The sequence below is a fragment of the Carassius gibelio genome, chromosome B12 (genome assembly GCF_023724105.1).
Source record: "Carassius gibelio isolate Cgi1373 ecotype wild population from Czech Republic chromosome B12, carGib1.2-hapl.c, whole genome shotgun sequence".
Classification (NCBI taxonomy): domain Eukaryota; kingdom Metazoa; phylum Chordata; class Actinopteri; order Cypriniformes; family Cyprinidae; genus Carassius; species Carassius gibelio.
This window is the reverse complement of record NC_068407.1, coordinates 13,078,460-13,101,186: the sequence shown is the minus strand read 5'-3', so window position 1 is coordinate 13,101,186 and position 22,727 is coordinate 13,078,460. Positions and strand designations below refer to the sequence as shown.

The 22,727-nt window shown below is 40.8% G+C and overlaps 1 protein-coding gene across 7 annotated transcripts; it reads left to right on the top strand.

Annotated features, from left to right (window-relative positions):
- The first annotated feature begins 324 nt into the window (after positions 1-324).
- ep300a (E1A binding protein p300 a) lies at positions 325-22,713 on the top strand. Of its 7 annotated transcripts, none has more exons than XM_052570252.1 (31): positions 325-826; positions 3,260-3,882; positions 5,229-5,399; positions 5,484-5,802; positions 5,930-6,043; positions 6,239-6,445; positions 6,894-6,999; positions 7,164-7,295; positions 7,625-7,742; positions 7,832-7,994; positions 8,198-8,275; positions 9,165-9,253; positions 9,362-9,514; positions 9,729-10,148; positions 10,440-10,667; positions 10,789-10,954; positions 11,220-11,338; positions 11,828-12,067; positions 12,417-12,505; positions 13,579-13,659; positions 15,199-15,255; positions 15,346-15,423; positions 15,507-15,574; positions 15,659-15,809; positions 15,971-16,117; positions 16,204-16,317; positions 16,436-16,601; positions 16,707-16,874; positions 16,968-17,129; positions 17,320-17,601; positions 17,840-22,713. In XM_052570252.1, the coding sequence occupies exons 1-31, from the start codon at positions 733-735 to the stop codon at positions 20,696-20,698; spliced, it is 7,962 nt and encodes a 2,653-aa protein (XP_052426212.1). In that variant the 5' UTR covers positions 325-732; the 3' UTR covers positions 20,699-22,713. The 7 variants fall into 7 exon arrangements, with proteins under 7 accessions (XP_052426212.1, XP_052426210.1, XP_052426208.1 ...); XM_052570250.1 differs by having other exon boundaries at positions 13,549-13,659; XM_052570248.1 differs by having other exon boundaries at positions 352-826; positions 5,487-5,802; positions 5,930-6,049; positions 13,549-13,659.
- The last annotated feature ends 14 nt before the right edge of the window (positions 22,714-22,727 follow it).

The window sequence follows — 22,727 nt, the reverse complement described above, 5'->3', positions numbered from 1 at the left end:
TGTCTAATAAGTTAAAATGCTCATTATAGTGGGATATTGCAGGTTATTTATTCCAGTTTTTGATTTGATTTAGATTTCAATTACTGCTTGAATTTAAGAACATTTCCCAGTAAAATTCCAACATAAAACAATGTGAATTTGTATTATTTTTATTTTATTTTATTTATTTTTTTTACAACAAATTTAATATAATAATTATATAATAATTCTGTGCTAACATTTTCAGAAATTTTTTAGATACCAAGAAAGAAAATAAAGTTCATATTTTGGCTCAATTTGAACTTTTGATACCATTTGATATTAACATGACGGTACGACATTCTACAAAACACACCTATGTTGCGAACAGATGTGGCAGACGAGCAAAATCATTTCAAACATATCATCGCTCAATTCTCTAACTCTTGACCGGACTGGATGAGTTGCCGAGCCGCTGCGAGCGTCTTTTTTATCCTTTCTTGCCGAGCCGACTCCCCCTACCTCCTCCTCCGCTTGCAGAACTGTATAAAGAACAAAACTCGGGCTGGTGAGGGGGGTTGATCCGCCGAAGCTGAAATCGAGAGGCGAACCCAGGAAAGAGGAGTATTTTGTACACGGGACTTTCCCCCCCTTCGTCCCTAAAAAGGAGGGGGAAATGTCATATTTTTAAAAGTGATATTTTTTAAATTCGATGATTACAAATAGGCTTAGGCGCCTATCTCCGAGGATATATATTTTAATTCGTTAAAAAATATGGCCGAGAACGTTCTGGAGTCTGGCCCGCCTTCAGCCAAGAGGCCTAAACTGTCCTCCCCGGCGCTATCTGCCTCGGCCAGCGATGGAAACGGTAACTATGTATTTCGTTTAATTTTTACGATACTGAGATGTTTTAATTACTGGTTGCTTGTTTTCGGCTTAGACACGCACAACGAGTCTTTAAGCGTGGAATGGGATTTTCTTTTTAGTTTTGTTGTCAGGCTAGTTTGGCAAGCTAACGGCGTATCCGCACGAGATCGCTTTAGCTTGTCACTCCAGCTAGCTTAGCATTAGCGCTTCTCTGTCGATGTTGGGATTCAGTCACAGCGGCTGCACGCTGCTCTCTCTCGGCGAGTCTGTGCTTGGTGTCAGCTGCTGTAAATGATGAAAAATAAATTGGATCTACAGTGGCAATGACAGTAGTGGGATTTATTTATTTTTTCTGTGAAGCGCCTGTTTCTGGTTTAGTTCCCACTTGCAAAGTGTTTGGATCACTTCTTCAGATAAGATGTATAATAATGTAACGTTATATAAAAAATGTATTCATAATTAAAATTCTACTAATAGCTGCTAAGAGCCTAGTCTTCACATTTCATCAGTACTTATTGATTTCCTAGTAACGTAATCGACAGTAACATAAATTGGCTAAACTGTGTGTCAATCAACTTCAAAACTTTCTGAGTGCACTTGAACACAGTTGTTTTCACAAACTGTCCATGTGCAGCGAGCACAAACGTTAGCCGCGGCCCCTCTTTGTTTTACTCGACATATTTTTCTGTTATTTTTAATGTTAATAAATGTGAATTCATATTGGTTAGCTAGCTGGTCAGCTAATAACAGACTGATGCTGAAGGCCCGCACAACAACTCCAAGGCATTGTTAGCTAATGTTAGATGCATATCAACAAATTCCTCATTATTTTAAGGTCCGGATGATTTTTCACTGGTTAGTTTAATTCATTTGCTTGTTTATGGAGCTTGAATGAAAGAGTCTTAATGTTTGTGTGATATGTTTGTGATACCAGTGCACTTGTGTTGTGTTTGAGTGAGTTAGCTTGCTGTTTCAAATAGCCTTTTAGTGCGTCGGTCATTTTTTTCTTTCGGATCTTGATTTCCATTGTTCAGCCATAACACAACTGACGAGCCTGTCTCCTAAAAACAAACCATTAAACACATTTAATGCTTAGCAATACGAATCATTACCACATAAGTGTCCTGTCGTTTCTTATTGAACGTTAAAGGTTCGAGTTATTATACTTGAACGTATCTTCAATAGCGAAGTACGTTTCTTTGTTGATGTCTCTAATGTTTTCAACCTTTTGTTCAAATTCGAGTTTGATGCAGTTTTGATACTAAAGGGAGTTTATTGCGTTGTTTAAATGTGAATGCATCCGAGTCTAGCGTTTTTATACAAAATATGCTCAGTATCCAATTGTTTTGTCTGTGGAGTGAATGTGTGGCCCCCATCACGGCTGCTTCACTTCATTTGTAAGACCAGCAGTTTCTGAAGCAATTTGACCACTTCCACCAGTTTAACCAATAGCTGATTTGTCAGACGAGGAGGTATATACATTTATATCAATAAAATGTACACTTGTTTGGAAATTACATGCATTAAAAAAAACATGCATTCTATTTTTTAAAATGAGCAAGTGTCAACAGCAAATAACTTTTATTTACTACAGAGTCTAAGTAGCGACTACCTAAAAAATTACATCCTAATTCAACAACATGCAATCATCTGCGTTTGGCTTCCTGTCAAAAACCACAGCCAGCCATTTCAGATAGTCATTAATAAACACAGCTGTCAGTTATCCAGCCAAGTGGCTGTGGAAGTGTTTGGCACATCATTTCGGATCGAATGACAGCTTTACATAGTGATGACAGGACATGCCAATTTCATTACACTCAGTTTTAGGATGTACTTCTGACGTACAAATGCATAAATCACAAACTGTGTTTTCATAATATGTTGATAGAAAGTGGTCACGGTGGTCTCTTCAATCTCATACCGAGGTCTCTTCTGAAGAATTTTTGGAGGCCATTTAACTTCATATGTAATATTATGTGAAAGGCCGCTCACCAAGAACTATAACAATAGTTATAAAGCTTTCACACCAATGCACAATAACTGTGTTTATAACGAGTGTATGCTGTAGTTACGTCTAGCTCTTTTTTTATCGTTCTTTAGCTGGACACTTTTTTTTCTGAAAGCATTTCCAACAATATTATAGTGTCATTATTGTTAAAGCTATTTTGTGGACTCCATCAGCCATGGTGTGTGAACATGCCTTTACTTTACTGACATTGTAAACTGATTTAGGGGCCATTAACATAATGTGTTTGTGTATTTTGTGTAAAGTCAGTGGATTGGAAAAATACGTAAGGTCTAGAGATATGTGTTTTTGCAATGCAATTTTAGTACAGCGTTTAGTATATCACTGAATCTATCCCAAGACCAGAATATATTGCATTTTGTTTTTCATCATTAATTTTGTTTTCTAAATTCTCATTTCCTGCTACAGATTTTGGCTCGCTTTTTGACCTGGAGCATGACCTTCCAGATGAGCTGATAAGTTCCTCTGAGCTGAGTCTAGCAAATGGAGGGGACCTCGGCCAGTTGCATGGCAATTTGGGCGGTGGGGGCGGTGCCATCGGAGGAATTGTGTCCAGTGGCCAGGATGCAGCGGCCAAACACAAGCAGCTCTCAGAACTCCTCCGGCATGGATCCGCATCTGCAGCACAGCAGCAGGGTGCGATGGGTAGCCCAGCAGGAGCCTCAATGGGTGTATTTGGGAGTATGAAGGCTTCTCCAGGTACTCAAGGCATGGGCCCGCAAGGACAGCAGCATCTTTCCCCGCAGCAGGCCATGCTTATGCAACAACAGCAGATGGCAGGGATGGTGGGCAACATGAACAGGAATATGCCCGGACTTCAGAAAGGCAACGGACAGCAACAGCCAGGAGGACCCATGCCTCAGCAGCAAAACACGCTGGGAGCGCAGATGTTGAACGGGTCGCCCAGAATAGGACATCACAATCCAGGCATGGGCAGCAGCAGTAACTTGTTAGCAGAAGCTCTTCAACAGCAGCAGACAGTAGGAGGTCAGGGTGGACCGAGGGCACAGCAGCCTGGAGCAATGAACAAGGTAAATGTCATTTTATTTTAAGTTTCAGTATTGGACAGATACATTCAAGATGATAAATTATAGCCAAATGACGACAGCTTTTTGGGGTAATAATCCCTCCTTTCCAGCAGCCTGTTATTCTCATGAGATCGCAGCAATTAAATAAATTCCATATGGACAAAATCAAGCCTCTAGTCTGCCTACATTTTTTTTCCTGTTTGTGTTTTACCATGATATAGATTACAATAGAGAAGAAAGATGATCAAAACTGTTATATGCCAACTTTAATTTTAAAAGTAGCTTTCTCATTTGAAGCACATGGCGATCTGGACTTGGAAAGGTGAATGTTTTTCTCACAGAATGTAGATTTGTACTTAACAGTCAGATCCTTATAATCAGCTTTAAATATACATGATTATGAATAAATAAATATCATAATCCCTTATCAAATACCTTATGTTCTCATATCTTTTATAGGGCATAAAATCTTAATTTTTCCCAAATTCAAATTTCTTTGCTGAGTTCATAAAAAAATGTACAGTTTAATAAATAATTCAATTAAAATGCATTTATTTTACTATTAGTACCCTATGATATTAGCACCCCCCCCCCCCCCCAGAAGATTTTGTGTTGCTGTGTTGTCTTTTAACTTTCTTGATTCAGTTTTATGATTTAATATACATTTATTATCAAAGCCGTTGGTAATTAAATAACTTTAGAAACCTTGAACAATTATTTTAATCTTTTAAAATGTAATCAAATAAATGATTGAATCACTAAACCTGTTGTACAGCACTTTGCAGAAAGAAATATTTCTCCACAATCAAAGAGCTGTACAACAGGTTAACTGTTTAAATTAAAGGATGAATTCATCTGTGGAAAATAGTGACATTCCTTACGTAATATTTTAGTAAGCTGTATTATTATTACTTTGCGAAGTACATGTTACTGTATATAATACAGTAATATATTATCATAATTTAATTGAATTAAACCAAACATTTATTTTGGGGTTTCTAGTAAAGACCTATGTGCTATGTGTGTCTGACGATAGTTTTATCAAATGAAATGTTAAAATGCAATAAAGTGAATTGGCAGTGCAGCTCTTGAGATCAAGATTGAGGCAGATGCTGAAAACACCACTAGCATCACGCATGCTTCAGTGTGAAGACTCAACTGTGCGGACACAGACACTAGCCCATATTGCAGTTTGATTAAACATACAGTCCACCTTTGATGTATTCTTCCAAATTTTGATATCGATGTACAGTAAATTCCCTTTTTATGACTGGATTCCAAGATTTTGTCCGCATTGTGGATACAGTAGAAGCATTTTCATTTCATCTCTCTCTGTCTGTTTGTTGCAGATGGGGATGAATGCAGGTTCAGGCCCCTATGGAGGCCCGTATGGTCAGCCTGCCAGTCAGGGTCTGGGTGTTGCAGCGCTGGCCTCTCAGCTCCAGAACAAACCAGGTCTCCCCAACAGTCCGGCCCAGTTTAACCTCGACAAGAAGCCTGTGCAGGGCTTACCTGGCATGGTTTGTGTTCAGTCATGTAGATTTTAGACTAATTTTAATGAAATCAACAAAATAACTTAATGTCTGTTTTTAATTTTTGCACAGCAGGCTTCCCAGCCTCCAGCAGGTGTTGCCGGAGGCGCAGGAGTAGCCGGCATGGTGCCTAACGCCCAAGGAGCTCTCGGGCCCGGATCCGCTCCATCAGCCATGTCTGCAACAGCGGTGGGAGGAGTTCCTCCAGCAGCCGACCCAGAAAAGCGCAAACTCATACAGCAGCAGCTGGTGCTTTTGCTCCATGCCCACAAGTGCCAGCGGAGGGAGCAGGCCAATGGGGAAGTACGGCAGTGTAGCCTGCCCCATTGTCGCACCATGAAGAACGTCCTCAACCACATGACGCACTGCCAGGCTGGCAAATCTTGCCAAGGTGATTGTATAAACTGTACAGAACTGAAACAATGTGCCACTTTTGGTTCTGCTGTTCAGCAGTTTTGCCAATTTATACAACATGGCACTATTACTAATACTAGGTTTGTGTTTTTATTGCTTTCTAGTGGCGCACTGTGCCTCATCCAGACAGATCATCTCTCACTGGAAGAACTGCACGCGGCATGACTGTCCTGTATGTCTACCACTGAAAAACGCAGGGGACAAGAGGAATCAACAGAGTGAGTGTGTGTAGTAATACAAAACTTGCTGTTTCATACATCTCAAGTTACTTTGTAACCTTGTCATGTTTTTCTGTTTGTCTTCAGTGTTGCAAAATAAGATATTTCAACAATCGCATTTCTATTTTCAGATTTCGATGGAAACTGTCATTTATTTTGATTTTATTTCTGCTTTTTGTCTCCAAATGATTTCAGCTCTCCTAGGTACTGGGGGTGTGGGATTGAGTTCTTCTTTGGGTAATGTAACTGGTGGTCCACCCAGTGCCCCCCATCTCAGTACCCCAGGGCAGATAGACCCCAGCTCCATCGAGAGGGCTTACGCAGCGCTGGGCCTTACATACCAGGGAAATCAGGCTTCCCCTCAGCCTGTCCAACAAACACAACGCGCAGTAAACACAATGGGTAATGACAAACAGGCTTCAAATTTGATTTGGACAATACTTTCCAGATTTTTTTTTTTTTTTTGTACACTGCCATTTAGAAGTTTGGGGTCAGTAAGGTGTGTGTTTTTGTTTTTTGTTTTCTAAAGAAATTAATCATTTCTTCAGCAAGGATGTTAAATTGATCAAAAGTCAAAGACTTCTTTATTTATTATTTAAAAAAATCCTTAAAGTACTTCAGTTACCACAAAAAAATAAATTTGCCATCACAGGAATAAATGACATTTTAAAATATTAAAATAGAAATATTAGATATATAGAAATATATAGAAGTTGTTATAGTATATTACTATATATTTTTTATTTATTTTAAATATTTTTGAGCAAAGAAATGCAGCCTTCATTAGCACAAAAATCTTCACTATACTTGGAAATGATGGTACCTCTTCTTGTGATTTTTCTTGTTATAGGAACAAATTCCATGGGAGTAAATGGAGCACTGGGTGGTCAGTCTCAGAATCAGCAAGCTAGCCTTCTCCAGGATACAATGTTGCATCTGAACATGACCGCGCAGAGGTAAAGAACCCTCGTGTAACTAATCACCATTCACTTCTCCACATTCAGATGTTCTTAAAATCTCACAGTACTAGTAGTCCGCAGCAGCAGGTGTCTGTCAGTTTTGATGAGTTCATATATAAACAGAGAGTGGTCCTCATTTGTTTTCACTCCAATGTCTCCAGTCTGATGAATGACAATGCTGTGGGCGGAGTGGGGTCTATGCCTGTGGCCAACCCAGCTGCCACTGGTGTTATGAGGAAGAGCTGGCACGAGGACATCACCCAGGATCTACGCAGCCACCTGGTGCACAAACTGTAAGTTGTACACTGCTGTGAAAAATTATGCCTGAAGAAGTCACATTAAAATTTTTTAATTGGTTGCATTGGAGTTGGTTGTCAGTTGTTGTGTTACATTACTAGAGTGTTATTGCTATTTATTTCTTTTAAAATAGATTGATCTTGCCATGAAAATAGCCGTAGATGCTAGTATGGCAATAAAACAAATTTAAAAAAAGTCACCGTGGAGGAACAAGTGCTTCATAATAATAATTATATTTACCAATAAATAACCAGTGAAAACAAAGGCTTTAGATATTAATTTAATGTTCATTTCCATGCCCCTTAATGCCGTTCTATTTCTTCAGAGTCCAGGCCATTTTTCCCACTCCAGACCCAGCTGCACTGAAGGACCGGCGGATGGAGAATCTAGTGGCCTATGCACGTAAAGTTGAGGGGGATATGTATGAGTCCGCTAACAGCAGGGTGAGTATATTGTCTGCGTTGGCTGTAATGATTTGTGTTTATTGTTGTAATCGCTGATTTATGTCACTGTTTACACTCAACACTTTCAGGCGGAGTATTATCACCTGCTGGCAGAGAAGATTTATAAGATCCAGAAGGAACTGGAAGAGAAGCGAAGGACACGGTTACAGAAGCAGGGCATGATGCCCACTCAGCCTGGTATGCCCCCCACTGGGATTGGTCAGACAGGGCCACCCACAGGACTGCCTCCTAGTGAGTACTCATCCACCAAAATTGTCTCTCTTTGCGACCAGTTAGCTGGTAAATTGTAACTAAACTACTTGCTCTTAAACAAAGGGACAAGCCTTTAAATGTCTCCTACCCAAACAATGCCAACAGAACAGAAAACTGCTCTTGTCAAGCAATTTCATAACTTAAGATCTTTTCATTTTCTTGTTTTGCCCCTCTACCTGAAGATGGCCCTCTCTCGGATCCTTCAGTGGTGCGGCCTACTGGTCCAAACCAGATGATGAACAGGATGCAGAATGCTGCTGGTCTGCATCACTCTCAACTCACACACACACATATGTATGGTTAGCTATACTTGTAGGGACTCCCCATAGGCATAATGGTTTTTATACTGTACAAACCGTTTTTTTTTACGCCCTACACCAACCCTACACCTAAATCTACCCATCACGGGAAACTTTGTGCATTTTACTTTCTCATAAAAATGTAATATGTATGATTTATAAGCTGTGTTTATTCACGTTTAAGTTCCCACCTGGATATCTAAATCTGTAAACACTCAAAAGTCCCTTTCACACTGCGATTCTGGAAAATACACGGGTAATGTGTCCCTGCAATTCTTCCCAGGTCGCTAGATTTTACTTTCACACTACGACACACCCTTTACGGCATTAGTTCTGGCTTTTGTTCATACAACGCTCGTTCTGGGACTGAACCCGGCAATGTTACTAGGTCTCCGACCCGGGATCAATCCCGGAATCAATCCTGGGAAGTGTTTGCATTCACACAGAAGGTGACCCGGCAATGTTCTGGCAATTTTCCGGGTCCAATGTGCAGTGTGAAAGGAGCAAAACAAACACACACACACACGTGTTTTCTAAGATATTCTAAATATTTATCTTTACTATTTCTATTCTTTTTATTTATTCTTTTTTAAGAAATACTTTTATTCAGCAAGTTTATATTTAATTTAATTTCATTCATCAAAGAATCCTGAAGAAATATTTCCCGATTTCCACAAAATATTAAGACTGGTGTGATGGCAGCTATAAATTCACCTTTGCCATCACCGGAATAAATTACTTTTTCAAATATATTAAAAAAAAAATATATTGTTTTATTTCTAATATTTGACAATATTACTGTATTTTAATGTACATTTATAAATTTTCTCTACTTCTCTGTGCATTGTAGGCATGAATCCCTTTGGGAACCACATTGGAATGCAGTCGATGGGCCAGAGATCTACACCTCCTCTTCCACTCAGCACACCACTTAACCAGGTCATTACTGTCACTGGAAGTGATCCTTTTTGTAGTTTTATGATTAAAGTTTGTTTTATGTGTGCACAAAATATTTCTTCTAAATGCTGAATGTTTTGGCTGTTTCAGGGAAGCATGGGCAGTGTGAGGATGCCACAGCCAAATGTTGCACAGATGCAAAATCAGTACATGCAAACTGGACAGTTTCAAGGTTCAAATCCTGCTCTTGGTGCTGGATCTGTTGACATGGCACACCCAGGAAATGACAGCACTGTTACTCAAGTAAGAGAGCATAGATGTTCTCTGAGATTTATAAGATTCTTAATGTACAATCCAAGTATGAGTTCCTGTATTTCACGGATCAAGCGTGATCCTAGTCGTAGTCATTTAACATTCTAGCGCCGCAATGCATCATATGTGCTACTTGCTCTGAACTGCATCATGAATGCATTCTCAGTGTTTAATCTTTTTTTATTTTTTTATATATATATATCAGCAGGGGCAAATGCCTACTTTATCATCTTTACCCATCGGAAGTCCTTTAGCCCAGCCTGGGTCTGCTGGAGGGGCAGGCAGCGGGTCTTCAGTGGGCTCTCTGGGTCCCAACAGCATGAGTGGGGTCCCTCCATCGTCCACCCCAACACAGTCCATCAACCACTGCCCACTCTTCCACCAGAATTCTCCTTCCCCAGCTCATAGCCGCACACCCACGCCCACGCCGGGCTCTCAGACACCCCAGCCTCACACACCCGGCCTACCCCAGTTAGCAACGAGCGGCAGTAAGCAGCAGTTACCTCTGTCCGCCAGTTCTGACAGTGCCATGCAGCCTAAGCAGCAGCCATTAGGAGGAACTTCTCCTGCTGTGTCTCATAGTGGCCTCTCTACGCCAAATGCCAGCCAGCACCCCCGCACTCCAGTGAGTACTGCTGGGGCCTCATTTATAAAGTCTTGCCCATTCAACAATTTCTGAAATATTCAGAAATGCTTAGAAAAATGCACAAAAATGTTTCTAATTTTATAAATTTCTGTCCATCTTAAATTCAATTACACGTTATGGTTCAGATTCAGAACTATGGCACTCATTATCAAGTTTAAATAGAAAAATGTAAATGTACATAATTATTTAATTTCAGTGACATTTTCACTGGTGGCCTTAGTTTTGGATCTTTTAATTTTTGACCTTGTTTTCCTCTTTCCTGTCTTATAGTTGTCTCATAAGGGTTCTCTACCAGTGGATGGCCAGCCTGCTACCCCTGCCTCCGTCAGCAGTGCGGACACATCATTTCAAAAAGGTCTTTCAGACTCCGCAAACAGCCTTGAGCCTAAGGTGGAGGTCAAGCAGAAACTAGAAGAGGATGAGGATGAGGATGAAGAAGGCATGACAGGTGGAAAAACAGGCAAACGAGAAGACCTTCAAGCTGAGGAAAAGCCTGAGGTAATAAATGGAAGTTTTATTTCTATTAAACAAGAATCAAAGTCTGAAGAATGTTAATTTTCCCCTCTTTCTTAAAAAATGTATTCCATGTGGATCAACTGTTTTTTTGGTAACTTATCAGATAAAGAAAGAAGAGCCGAGCGATGGTGTGCCGATGGAGACTTCTTCAGCTGCAGCTGGGGGGGACAAAAAGCCAGACATAAAGACTGAGCCTAAAGAAGAGGAGGAAGGTTCAGGGTCTACAACATCACACAGTTCACCTTCTGGAGTCCCTAACAAAAAGAAAAGTATGATCAGAACACACTTTAGTGTTTTAGCTGCTAAGGTTGTCTAGTTGGCAACAGATGAGTTAATAATTTGATGCTTTAGTCTTGCTTACATTGAATCTACCCATCAGTAATGACTGAAGTGTTGATTTCAAATATTTTCATGCATGCCATAGGTGACCTGTTGCTGATTTACAGCTTATAGCTTAAAGAGCCACTGTTGCATCAGGGATTTTAAGAACTGATTTTATCGTAATCCGGTTTCTTTTACTTGCTTTGTCACCAGTTTTTAAACCAGAGGAGCTGAGGCAGGCCCTGATGCCCACACTGGAGTCTCTTTACCGCCAGGACCCAGAGTCTCTGCCCTTCCGCCAGCCTGTGGACCCTTCACTACTGGGAATACCAGTACGTCTGCTGTCTGCTCACAGCCATCTTAATACAGTGCTGGGTTTTGTTTCACATAGCCATACTATTAAAAGATAATTGGCTGATTTTTTTAAAACAGTTTTGCATTGTTAAAATGTTGATATTGTATGCCCATGAACAAGGTGTACCCGGTCTCTGTGTTACCTGCACCCAGAAATCCCCATTTACCGGCAAAAGTCAGGCTTGTGAGGCAAAATAGGCCCGTTTGTGTCATCCAGCAGACTCTTGACACCTTGTTGAAACTACAGATTGAACTTGCAAAATTGAAAGTTGAAGTTTTTATCAAAAGGAAAATGCCACAGCCCCTTTACTCCTTTTTCTCTTATCATTTAGCAAATATTTCAAGATTGGCGATTGGGATTTCAAACACATTTTCTAAATGCTGAAAATGAATATTAAGTTAATTCTGTCCCATGTAGATGGATATTTGTACTAATATTTAACACTGTCGCTCTTTACAAATTGCAGGACTATTTTGACATTGTGAAGAATCCCATGGACTTGTCTACTATCAAACGGAAGCTTGACACGGGCCAGTACCAAGAACCGTGGCAATACGTGGATGACATCTGGCTCATGTTCAACAACGCCTGGCTGTACAATCGCAAGACGTCACGAGTCTACAAGTACTGCTCCAAGCTGGCGGAGGGGTTTGAGCAGGAGATCGACCCGGTCATGCAGAGCCTTGGCTACTGTTGTGGGAGAAAGGTACATTGGAGAGCATAGGAGTGTTTGTACTGGTTGAGGTGGTTCTTGATCTATGAATCAATACTTTCCTCTTTGTTTGTAGACGGATTCAATAAGAGTTTGGGGCTGATGCAGTAATAGGTGTTATGGTGTAGGCTTTGAGCAAACCAGCTTAGTTTTCTTGTCCGTAGAGTTAGTCATAACATTGGGTTTTGTGTCATAGCACAGATTCAAGAATATATTGATCTGAAAGATGCCTGAAATGTATCTGTATTTACGAACATTTAAACAGACATTTGTCATGTTTTTGCCAACATGACACTGGCTAATGCTTCTTTTTTTGTTCTCTTTCCCTCTCTCTCACACACAGTATGAGTTTTCTCCCCAAACTCTGTGCTGCTATGGGAAGCAGCTATGCACTATACCACGAGATGCTGCTTACTTTAGTTATCAGAACAGGTAAGGAACTTAAAACTGAGGCTAATATCAACAGGCATACATGTATACCTGAATGACCCTGTTATGATTATTTATTATAAGCACATGCACGTGAAACAGGTTAAACAGCTTTTTTTCACCCACTGTACCTGGCTGCATAAAGTGAACTGACAATTGCACCACAGTTGATAAGAGTGTCTTATTATCCCACCTTTTCCACCAATCGGTCCCTTGTAAGATTCTGTGTGTGAAATACTTGGCATTTTAAAGTGTGCTCCTTTTCTGCCACATCTAATTATTTTGTACAAGGCCATTTTCACCATTTCTGTTACTTGAATTTAAATTGTGGTTGGTTATGCTAATGTTTTCATAATGCATACATAAAAATGTGTAAAAGTGTTGTATTTCTCGTGGTATGACCCTTTAATGTCTTATCATGGTTTTCAGTTATTTCAGTAATTTAATATCAATAACTGCTTGTAAATGTATTCAAAATATACAACTTTGATTAATGCCAGTGTCATGAAAGGAGCAAATCTTATTTTATAAAGTGACACCTTTAAAATGCCTGTTTGCTTGACTTTGTGGCTGCAGTCTTTTTGTTTGTGTTTAATGTGCTCATGTGTCCATAAGTCTGAACACCCTTCGCAATTGATTCTGCTCCTGTTTTGTTGTAATGGTTTTTCCTCATTATACATGTAAATGCTAATCTGTGCTTTGCTTTGGCTTTCTGCTTGTCTCTGTTGTTGTCTCCCTCCTTATTCATCCTTTCCTGTCTCGTCTAATGTTTTTCTTTGTCGACCCTTTTCTCCCCCCCTGTACTATGACTTTTGTCGTGTCTGCTATCGCCTGCTTTCATCTGACCAATCATCTGCACCTAAACCCCTCCCTGCTCAAAACCCCTGCTCCAATAATCCTGCATCATGATTGGCTCCTCTGGCGACGACCCTGTCCTGCACTCCCCCTTTGGCCTGTCTGCCCTGCCCTGCCTTGTCCTGCACTGATTGGTGGCTACCTCCTCGTTACCTCACTGTGATTGGCTGTGGTGTTGGCACATGGTGTAGTTCACCAAAATATGGGCTTCTTGCTGGCAGGTATCACTTCTGTGAGAAGTGTTTCAATGAGATCCAGGGTGAGAGTGTGTCCTTGGGAGATGACCCATCCCAACCTCAAACGTAAGCGACTTCTCTTTCTCCATTGTTTTTAATCAGTGTCTTATTACAGTGTGATCTTTTTCTGCATTGAAAAACAAGTTTGTTGTTTTTTTTTCTCTAGTGTCTGCAGTATAAGTTCTTGTGAAGACAATGGCACACACCAAGAGTTAACACAGTTTACCGATAGATAAAAATGGACTATGTAGTAAATTTTCTATCACTCTGTCAGACTGACAGATATTTTTATTAACGCGTTAATGCATTAATTGATTAACACTGATAATTATTTTATTGCGTTAATGCAGTTTATTTTATTATTATGAAAGTCCGTTGCTTACTGGCTCTGAATACACATGCAGACAAATCATGGGTTAATTATTTAGGCTAAGAATGACATTCACAAACCACTGTTCAGTGTTATTTTTAACAGAAAAGAATTCAACAAGCTCATAATCACGACTTCATAAATTAAAAATAGGAAGCTTCCGACAGCAACTTGCTCCGCAAAGTGGAGTGCATTTTGTTAAGCTGGTGGTTTATTATTTTGAGTCGTATGGGACGCAGTAACACACTGCTCTCTCACAATATATTGCTTTACACATCTACTGCTTTTGCCGCTCGTAAATATTCACGCAATCGCGCACCATGTATCAGAAGGTCTGCGCTCCGGTGTGGTTAGCGCTCACACTCACTGATCTATATATTACTGAACCGCGCTCTTGCCCACCTCTTCCAACCGAGCCAGGGACTGCTAAACAGAGCAATCACACTAGTCAAACCAACCAGTCTATGAGGGTTAAGATTGCCTAATGTGAGCACACCCTAATTATTCTCCCACATCCCGCACACATGGCTCTCTACTCACCCATCAAGTGTTGTACCGTGCTGCACTCTACTGCGTTGGGTCCCGTGATTGTGCAAGTCTCTACTTGGAAGATGCCTGTTATAATGTTATGATCGAGGCTCTGGACTTCTATAACAAACTATTTTCTATAAAAACTTTAATGTCCTGGCAGGGACAAATAGCTTGCTTTATATTTAATTTAATTACATTAATGTTATAAGTTAAGATTTACAATAAATATTCTAACTGCTACTATGTAAATATTATAAATATTATATACTATGTATATTTGTTTAAAGTGTTTGCAAACCAAATGTTATTGCACGTTTGTTCATAAAGCAGTACTTTTAAATGAAGTGTACAGTAAACTACTTTTGAATGTATCATTCGTTTTATGCATAACAATGTGATTAATCGCGATTTAAAAAAATGTAATCATTGCCAAGCACTAATTTTTTGTTGCTAATTTAATATCTTCATTCATCTACACAAGTAATATGGACAAGCATTTACTCCCATTTGACTTTAGTCGTGATCCTTACACAAAAATTAAGTGTAAATGCACCCACAATTCATTATGTAGTCGAGTGCCATAGTAATTGCCATGTAAAGGGCATTTACAAGTAAAGGTTTTTTTCAAGACCATAAATGCACCATTTGATTTTACAGAATCATTTTCTTGTTTTAATAGTGCTACAATTTGCATGTATTTTCAGATCGATCAACAAGGATCAGTTTGAAAGGAAGAAAAATGACATGCTCGACCCTGAGCTGTAAGTTCATATAACCTTAATTCCAGTTTTGTTTTCTCATCAAAATTCTCAAGAATAAAACTTTTTTTTTAATCCCCATTTTCTCTGTAGATTTGTGGAATGTATGGATTGTGGTCGTAAGATGCATCAGATCTGTGTTTTGCACCATGACACTATATGGCCATCAGGGTGAGTTTTCTGCAAAGAAACTGTCTACTGAATCTGCTTGTTGTTTCTAACCCCAAGATTCCTTTTAATTTCCCTGTATTTAGCTTTGTGTGTGATGGCTGTTTGAAGAAGTCCAACAAGACCCGTAAAGAGAACAAATATGCTGCTAAAAGTATGTAATTCCATTTTCTCTGTTTTCTTCTCACTGATAATCCAATTAGTAATGACATTTTAAATCTTTTTTTTTGTCCTTCAGGGCTTCCACAGACCAAACTAGGCAACTATTTGGAAATGCGGCTTAATGACTTTCTGAAGCGACAGAATCACCCAGAATCTGGTGAAGTCACTATTCGTGTTGTTCACGTCTCAGACAAAGTGGTGGAAGTCAAACCAGGAATGAAGTCTAGGTGAGACCGGATAGATTAAGACCAGACACTCACACTGCTGGATGTTTACTCCCATGTATAGTGTAAAGCTACAAAACCGAGGCAGGCCTATAATTTGTAATAATTGTCGTCATTACTTGTTTGTCTGCTTGGATTTTAATGACATCCTTTCCTTTTCACAGGTTTGTGGATAGTGGAGAGATGGCAGAGTCTTTCCCATACAGAACGAAAGCTTTATTTGCGTTTGAGGAGGTGGATGGTGTTGATGTCTGTTTTTTTGGGATGCACGTGCAAGAGTATGGCTCAGATTGTCCACCCCCTAATCAAAGGTCAGGTATCTGTAACTGCTTTTTATAATTTGATGGGCCTGTTTGGTTTCCTTCTAAACCCCCCTCTCCCTCCCCCCATCTTTTAGACGGGTTTACATATCCTACCTGGACAGTGTCCACTTCTTTCAGCCACGTTATCTGAGAACAAGTGTGTACTATGAGATTCTTTTAGGATATCTGGACTATGCCAAAAAACAAGGGTAAGATGATAACTCTCTATCCTACTGTTTCAGCAGATTTCAACAAATAAGTGATGTACACATACTTTATTGCCTTGTGAAATTCTTAGTTAAACCTTTCAGGTTTTTTTTCTTTTAGGTTTACCACTGGACACATCTGGGCCTGCCCTCCTAGTGAAGGAGATGATTACATCTTCCACTGTCACCCTCCAGACCAGAAGATACCCAAGCCGAAGCGGCTGCAGGAGTGGTATAAGAAAATGCTGGATAAATCTGTAGCTGAGCGCATCGTGCATGACTACAAGGTACAATTTGGACATTTTTATGTTATTGTAAAAAAATATTATATTTGTTTTCAGCATACAAGAGTGAGATCTAGAAATGTTAAAGTCTTGTTTATTTATTTACAGGACATCTTCAAACAAGCAACAGAAGATCGCCTCACCAGTGCCAAAGAACTGCCCTATTTTGAGGGTGATTTCTGGCCCAATGTGCTTGAAGAGAGTATCAAAGAACTAGAGCAAGAAGAGGAGGAAAGGAAGAGGGAGGAGAACAGCACATCCAATGAGAGTGTTGATGTTAGTCTTTAGGCTCTCGCTTATCTTAGGTTTTGTTCCCCTGTTAAAAGTGCTTTTTTACACAGCTGTGAACATTTCTTTTTGTTTCTCCAGACAACAAAAGGTGACAGCAAAAATGCCAAGAAAAAGAACAACAAGAAGACGAGCAAGAACAAGAGCAGCTTAAGCCGAGCCAATAAAAAGAAGCCGGGCATGCCAAATGTGTCCAATGACCTTTCACAGAAACTCTATGCCACAATGGAAAAGCACAAAGAGGTATGAAGACGACTAAAGCCTGATTCAGTGTCCGTAATATGATTGTTTAATCAAGAAACTTCATCAGACTTGTTTGAATTCATGTTTGGTGGCATCCTGGTATATATTTTGTACAATGTCAATATATGCTCTGGCATAATTAATTAATCAATTAATTATTATTATTTCAACAATTTTTCTTCTTTTCTAGGTGTTCTTCGTTATCCGATTGATTGCGGCACCCAATTCCAATTCTCTCCTGCCCATTGTTGACCCAGATCCTTTGATGGCATGTGATTTGATGGATGGTCGTGATGCCTTCTTAACACTTGCACGGGATAAGCACCTGGAGTTTTCTTCATTGCGGCGCTCCAAATGGAGCACCATGTGCATGTTGGTGGAACTGCATAACCAGAGCCAGGACCGCTTTGTCTATACCTGCAATGAGTGCAAGCTCCATGTTGAAACTCGTTTCCATTGCACTGTTTGTGAGGTGAGGACTATAGAATGGGAAGGGTGGGAAGATGGCACAAGATCACATATTGAATATCCTTATTTTTATGAATTTTTATGTGTAAAGCTGATATCCTCAATTATTCAAAATTTGTACCAGGAAAAACAGGATGTCTGCTCACTCTAGTTATACGTATAGTCATTCTTAATAATCCTGGTAATTAATGTCCTTTCATCCAGTACACTATATAATGATTATTCTGACTTATACTTCACAGGACTATGATCTCTGCATCACTTGCTACAATACAAAAGGTCACGAGCACAAGATGGAAAAACTGGGCTTGGGGTTGGATGACGAAAGCGGCAACCAGGCTTCTTCCTCAATGCAGAATCCTGGAGATTCAAGGCGTCTCAGTATTCAGCGGTGCATCCAGTCTCTGGTGCATGCCTGCCAGTGCCGCAATGCTAACTGCTCACTTCCATCTTGTCAGAAAATGAAACGTGTAATTCAACATACCAAAGGCTGCAAGCGTAAAACCAATGGTGGTTGTCCTATTTGCAAGCAGCTCATCGCACTCTGTTGTTACCATGCAAAACACTGCCAAGAGAATAAGTGCCCTGTGCCATTCTGCCTCAACATCAAGCAGAAACTGCGGCAACAACAGCTCCAGCACAGGCTACAGCAGGCCCAGATGGTGCGTAGAAGAATGGCCAGCATGCAAAGGACAGGCCAGCAGCTTCCAGGAGGCAATGGTGGGCTGCCATCTCCTGGGAACAATAGTACTACTGGCCCGAGCACACCAACACCAAGCACTCAGCCCCCTACCCCACAGACGCCCACTCAGCAGTGTCAGCCTCCAGTGACTCAACCTGGCATTGGAGGTGTTCCATCACAACAGCAGCAGCAGTTGGCAGGGATGGCCCATCAATACCAGCAAATGACTGGAAATGGTGGGATGATCAACTCTCCGCAGCAGCCCCTGATCCCACAACAGCAGCAACAGCCAACATCAGTTCAGCATCTTCAGCATGCCAACAACCTTCCTCCATATATGCAAAGACCTCCAGGCTCCTCTCCACTTCCTCAGTCAGTGGGAAAGCCAGGCATGGTGCCAGGAGGCTTCCCTCAACAGCAACAGTCAAACCTAGGGCAGCCTGTGATGCAGCAACATCAGCAACCTGGCCCCCCACCTGCCGCTGTAGAAATTGCCATGAAGATCCAACGAGTCGCAGAGACTCAACGGCAAATGGCTCAGCAAAAGATACTGCAAAGAAACCAGGGTCCTGGAATGATGCCTCCACACGGCCTTCATCAGGGTCCCCAAACTCAAAGCCAGATGGGCATGAACCATCCTGGAGCTGCAATGGGTGGACCTCAGGGAATGCCACCCCAAACACAAGCAGCAGTTGCTCGAACTCACATGGATCAGCAGCAGGGAATGATTACAGTAGGCATGCAGCAGCAGACAGGACCTCAGGCTCAGCTCCCGCAAGTCCAGTTACAGCAGGGCCAGCAAGGAGCACCCCAACTTCAGGTGCCACCACAGCAGCAGTGGAATGGTCCTGGTATGCCTCAGCAGAGACCTGGAGTTATGAACCAAATGGGTCTGCAAGGAATGGTTGCACCTCAACAACAGCAGCAGCAGCCAGTTGGTCAGCATCAGCAGCCAGGGCTTTCTGGTTTAATGGGTATGATGGGCCAAGGAGGGGTGGCACCTGTAGGTACTGGCCCTGGAAATCACCCTCAGGCTGCCATACAGGACCTCCTAAGAACCTTAAGGTTACCTAGCTCTCCCCATCAACAACAGCAAGTCCTGAATATACTACGTTCGAACCCTCAGCTCATGGCAACCTTTATCAGGCAGCGGGTTCCTAGATACCTTGGTCGAGGTGGGCCTGGAGCAGGAGGTGCTGGTGTACCAGGAGGACCTGGTGGAGGTCCAGGAATCATTGATGGCCAGCAAATGAATGTAAATTCTGGGACAAATCAAGGAAGTATGCATATGGCACAAGGAACTACCATACCAATGAATCAGCTTCAGCAACAACAACAGCAGCAGCAACTTCAACAGCGGTCAATAATGGGTGGAAATTTGCAACAACAGCAAATAGCAGCACTGCAGCAACAGCAGCAACAACAGCAGCAGCAAGGTGTTATGCCCAATCAGGGTGCCAACATGTCTAACATCTCCCCCCAGTTCAGAGAAATGATGAGGCGGCATTTGCAGCAGCAGCAGCAACAGCAGCAGCAACAGCAACAAATGGAAAACCATGCTCAGTTCCAGCATCCTCAACAACACCAGCAGCAGGGTTATCTTGGGCAATCTGGACTGCCCCCACAGCAGCCTGGCCAACCTCAGCCTGGTGGTCTCCAGCAACAACAGGGAGTTCCCCAGCAAAACTACTCTGGGTCTATGTCCCATCAGCAGGTTGCAGCAGCTCTGCAACAAAAGTTGCAACAACAGCAACTTCAGATGCAGCAACAACAACAACAGCAGCAGCAGCAGCAGGGTGCTCTAGCAGGACTCCAGGGTGCTGATGGAGGTCCTGGAGGTGGTGGTCCACTCCAGCACCAACACATGCAGTCGGCTCCAATTAGTTCCCAATCTCAAGTCATGCTTCAGCAAGCTCTGCAGCAACGGCTCCTCCAGCAACAACAGTCACACCTAGGAGGAGGATCTCCTGCTCAACACAATCCCATGAGCCCTCAGCAGCCCCAGCAACAGATGTCCCAGTCTCCCCATTTGCAGGGCCAGCAGTTGTCCAATTCCCTAAGCAACCAAGTCCGCTCACCCCAGCCTTCGCCTCGGCCTCAGTCCCAGCCACCAAACTCTAGTCCATCTCCTCGCTCGCAGCCCCTGCCTTCACCCCATCGCATCTCACCGCAGACCCAGACGGGTTCCCCTCATCCAGGTCATCTCCCTCAGCATCATGGAGGCATGGTTGCACCCCCACCTCCACAGCAACAGCCACAGACATCCCAACAGCAGCAACAGGCTAATGCGATGGACCAGGGTGCCATGCTTTCACAGCTAGGTGGGATGGGAGCCTTGCATGGGCAAGGGACAAATGACATGCTGACAAATAACCAAGATATGGGGTCGAATATGAATCCCTCGTTAGATTTGATGTAATGTTGCAGTGCTCAAAGAACTGTCCTGATTGCCAGGGTTTGGTAGCAATTCTAGGATTTACAAAGGCTGTCATCGATAGTATTATTATTTAATATTTTTCTTATGTAATTGAAAAGAACTGAACTTCCTATGGGAGATACTACATGTGCAAGTCAACAAATTAAGTTAAATGAATGGTAAGTTATTGCTGTTAATATATAAATATATATATAAATATATTTTTGCCATTTGTGTTCAAATGGTTTATGGTTAAGGGATGGGAAATATTTCCTCTTGGTATATGACCAGAAATATTTTTGTGGTTAAGAAAGTCTGCCTTTTTTTTTTTTATAGACATTTTTTAAGATTTTAAAAGTGGCATGAAATTAAAAAGCAAAATGCTTAAACAAAGTTGACTATTTTGTTTTCTTTTTCCTTGACACAGTCAAGAATGTCATCAGTTTTGGAGCGTATTAGATTTATTTTTACCAGTGTAATGATTATGAAAATGATGGCTTTGGTAATAACTTATTTATTACTCTGCTCTTTTTGTTGGCTAATAGATATTTTCTTGTTTTTGACAGTGTATGGCATATGATATTTGAACCTACGATTTTTGAAGAGTATATTTTTGTTATTGATAGAACCTGATTATAAAAGGAAGAATTTATATTCTTATTCTGCTTTATTTTTTCCTTTTTTCTATTTTATTTCTCTGCTTTTTTTTTTTGAGGGATGGATGGGGCTTAAATTAAGTTTTGATAGTGTTTGGTAAATGAGTATGTGTTTTCTGATGACTTGTTGCATGGGAAATATTTGTCCTATGCATGTCGCAGTTTTCCCACCCTTATACACCCGTCCCATGAATGTGTTTTCACTATGCCCTTCTTCTCAGTACTGGAACCTGGTGACACAACAGGTGTGATTAGGACAGTGCAGGGAACTCTACTGAGACTTAATGTTGATGCAGAATTTTGGGATTTTGCAAATAATCACCTGGAACTACATCTCTGATTCCAAGTCCTTCTCTTTCCTCTCACATCTACCCAGCAAGGAATCATTCTGACTCTTCACACGCGTCTCTAGTGTTCTGAACTTTGGGATTTAAGTGATCTTCTTAATGTATAAACAAAAACTGATAATAAATTACTGAAAATATATATAATGTATATGAATGGAGTTAATGGACAGACGTTTCATCTTGATTTAAGATCCTTTGAGTTGAAGAACTATGGGCAGCTAAGACTCAACCTGAGAGATTTTTATACATATAAGGAGTGATTCAGAGAAGCACCGATGTACCTTTGTATGTGCACTTCATTACGAGGATTCCATTAGTGTGTAATAAACCAACACTGACTGTCATTCTCCATCCTGTGCACAAAGACAGTGGTAAAGAGAGAGTTTTTAAAAGTGATTGGTGTTTTTGATGATATGACGATTGTTTTCCTTGGTTAAAGGGGTGCTGGATGAATACAAATAAGAGGCAATATGGCTTTAGACTTATTTTATAAATGACAAGGAGAACAATATTTGTTATAGATGTATTTAATTTTATTTTTGAGAATAAAAACTTGAAGCTAATTCAAAAGTTGAATTTGAATGACACTTTTTCAAAGATGTATTGATGCAACATGACACTGCTGTCGTAACATATACATCCCACTTTTTTGGGAATAATGAGAAATATGTCATTTTAAGGAAATGTCTTATGAGTGCATATAGAGGTATATAGATTATGATTCATTGTACAAACCATTGGAAATTTGCGTTGATCTTTAAATTTCTTTTTCTCAATTTCTTTTTTTTCTAAAACGGACTGGAAAACCAACCATACAGTTTTTTGGTCCCTAGTTTTGGCCACTGTTCTCTTGCTAACATGTTGGTGCTTGCTGAGAGGAGCAAAAACTATTGTTCTGATATCAGTAGTTTTACTTTTTGTTTGGTTGGTTGTTTGTCTGTTCTTTTTTCTAGTTAGTTATTTTTGCCAATTATTTAATTGTACATTAAAATATGTTTGTACCATTCACAAATAATTGGCTTCTGGTGT

Coding starts and splice junctions, on each gene's coding strand:
- ep300a (XM_052570247.1), top strand. CDS start 733: ATGGCCGAGAACGTTCTGGAGTCTGGCCCGCCTTCAGCCAAGAGGCCT. Junction 12,506..13,548: donor TACTTTAGTTATCAGAACAG/GTAAGGAACTTA, acceptor CACATGGTGTAG/TTCACCAAAATATGGGCTTC. Junction 15,810..15,970: donor AAACCAGGAATGAAGTCTAG/GTGAGACCGGAT, acceptor TCCTTTTCACAG/GTTTGTGGATAGTGGAGAGA.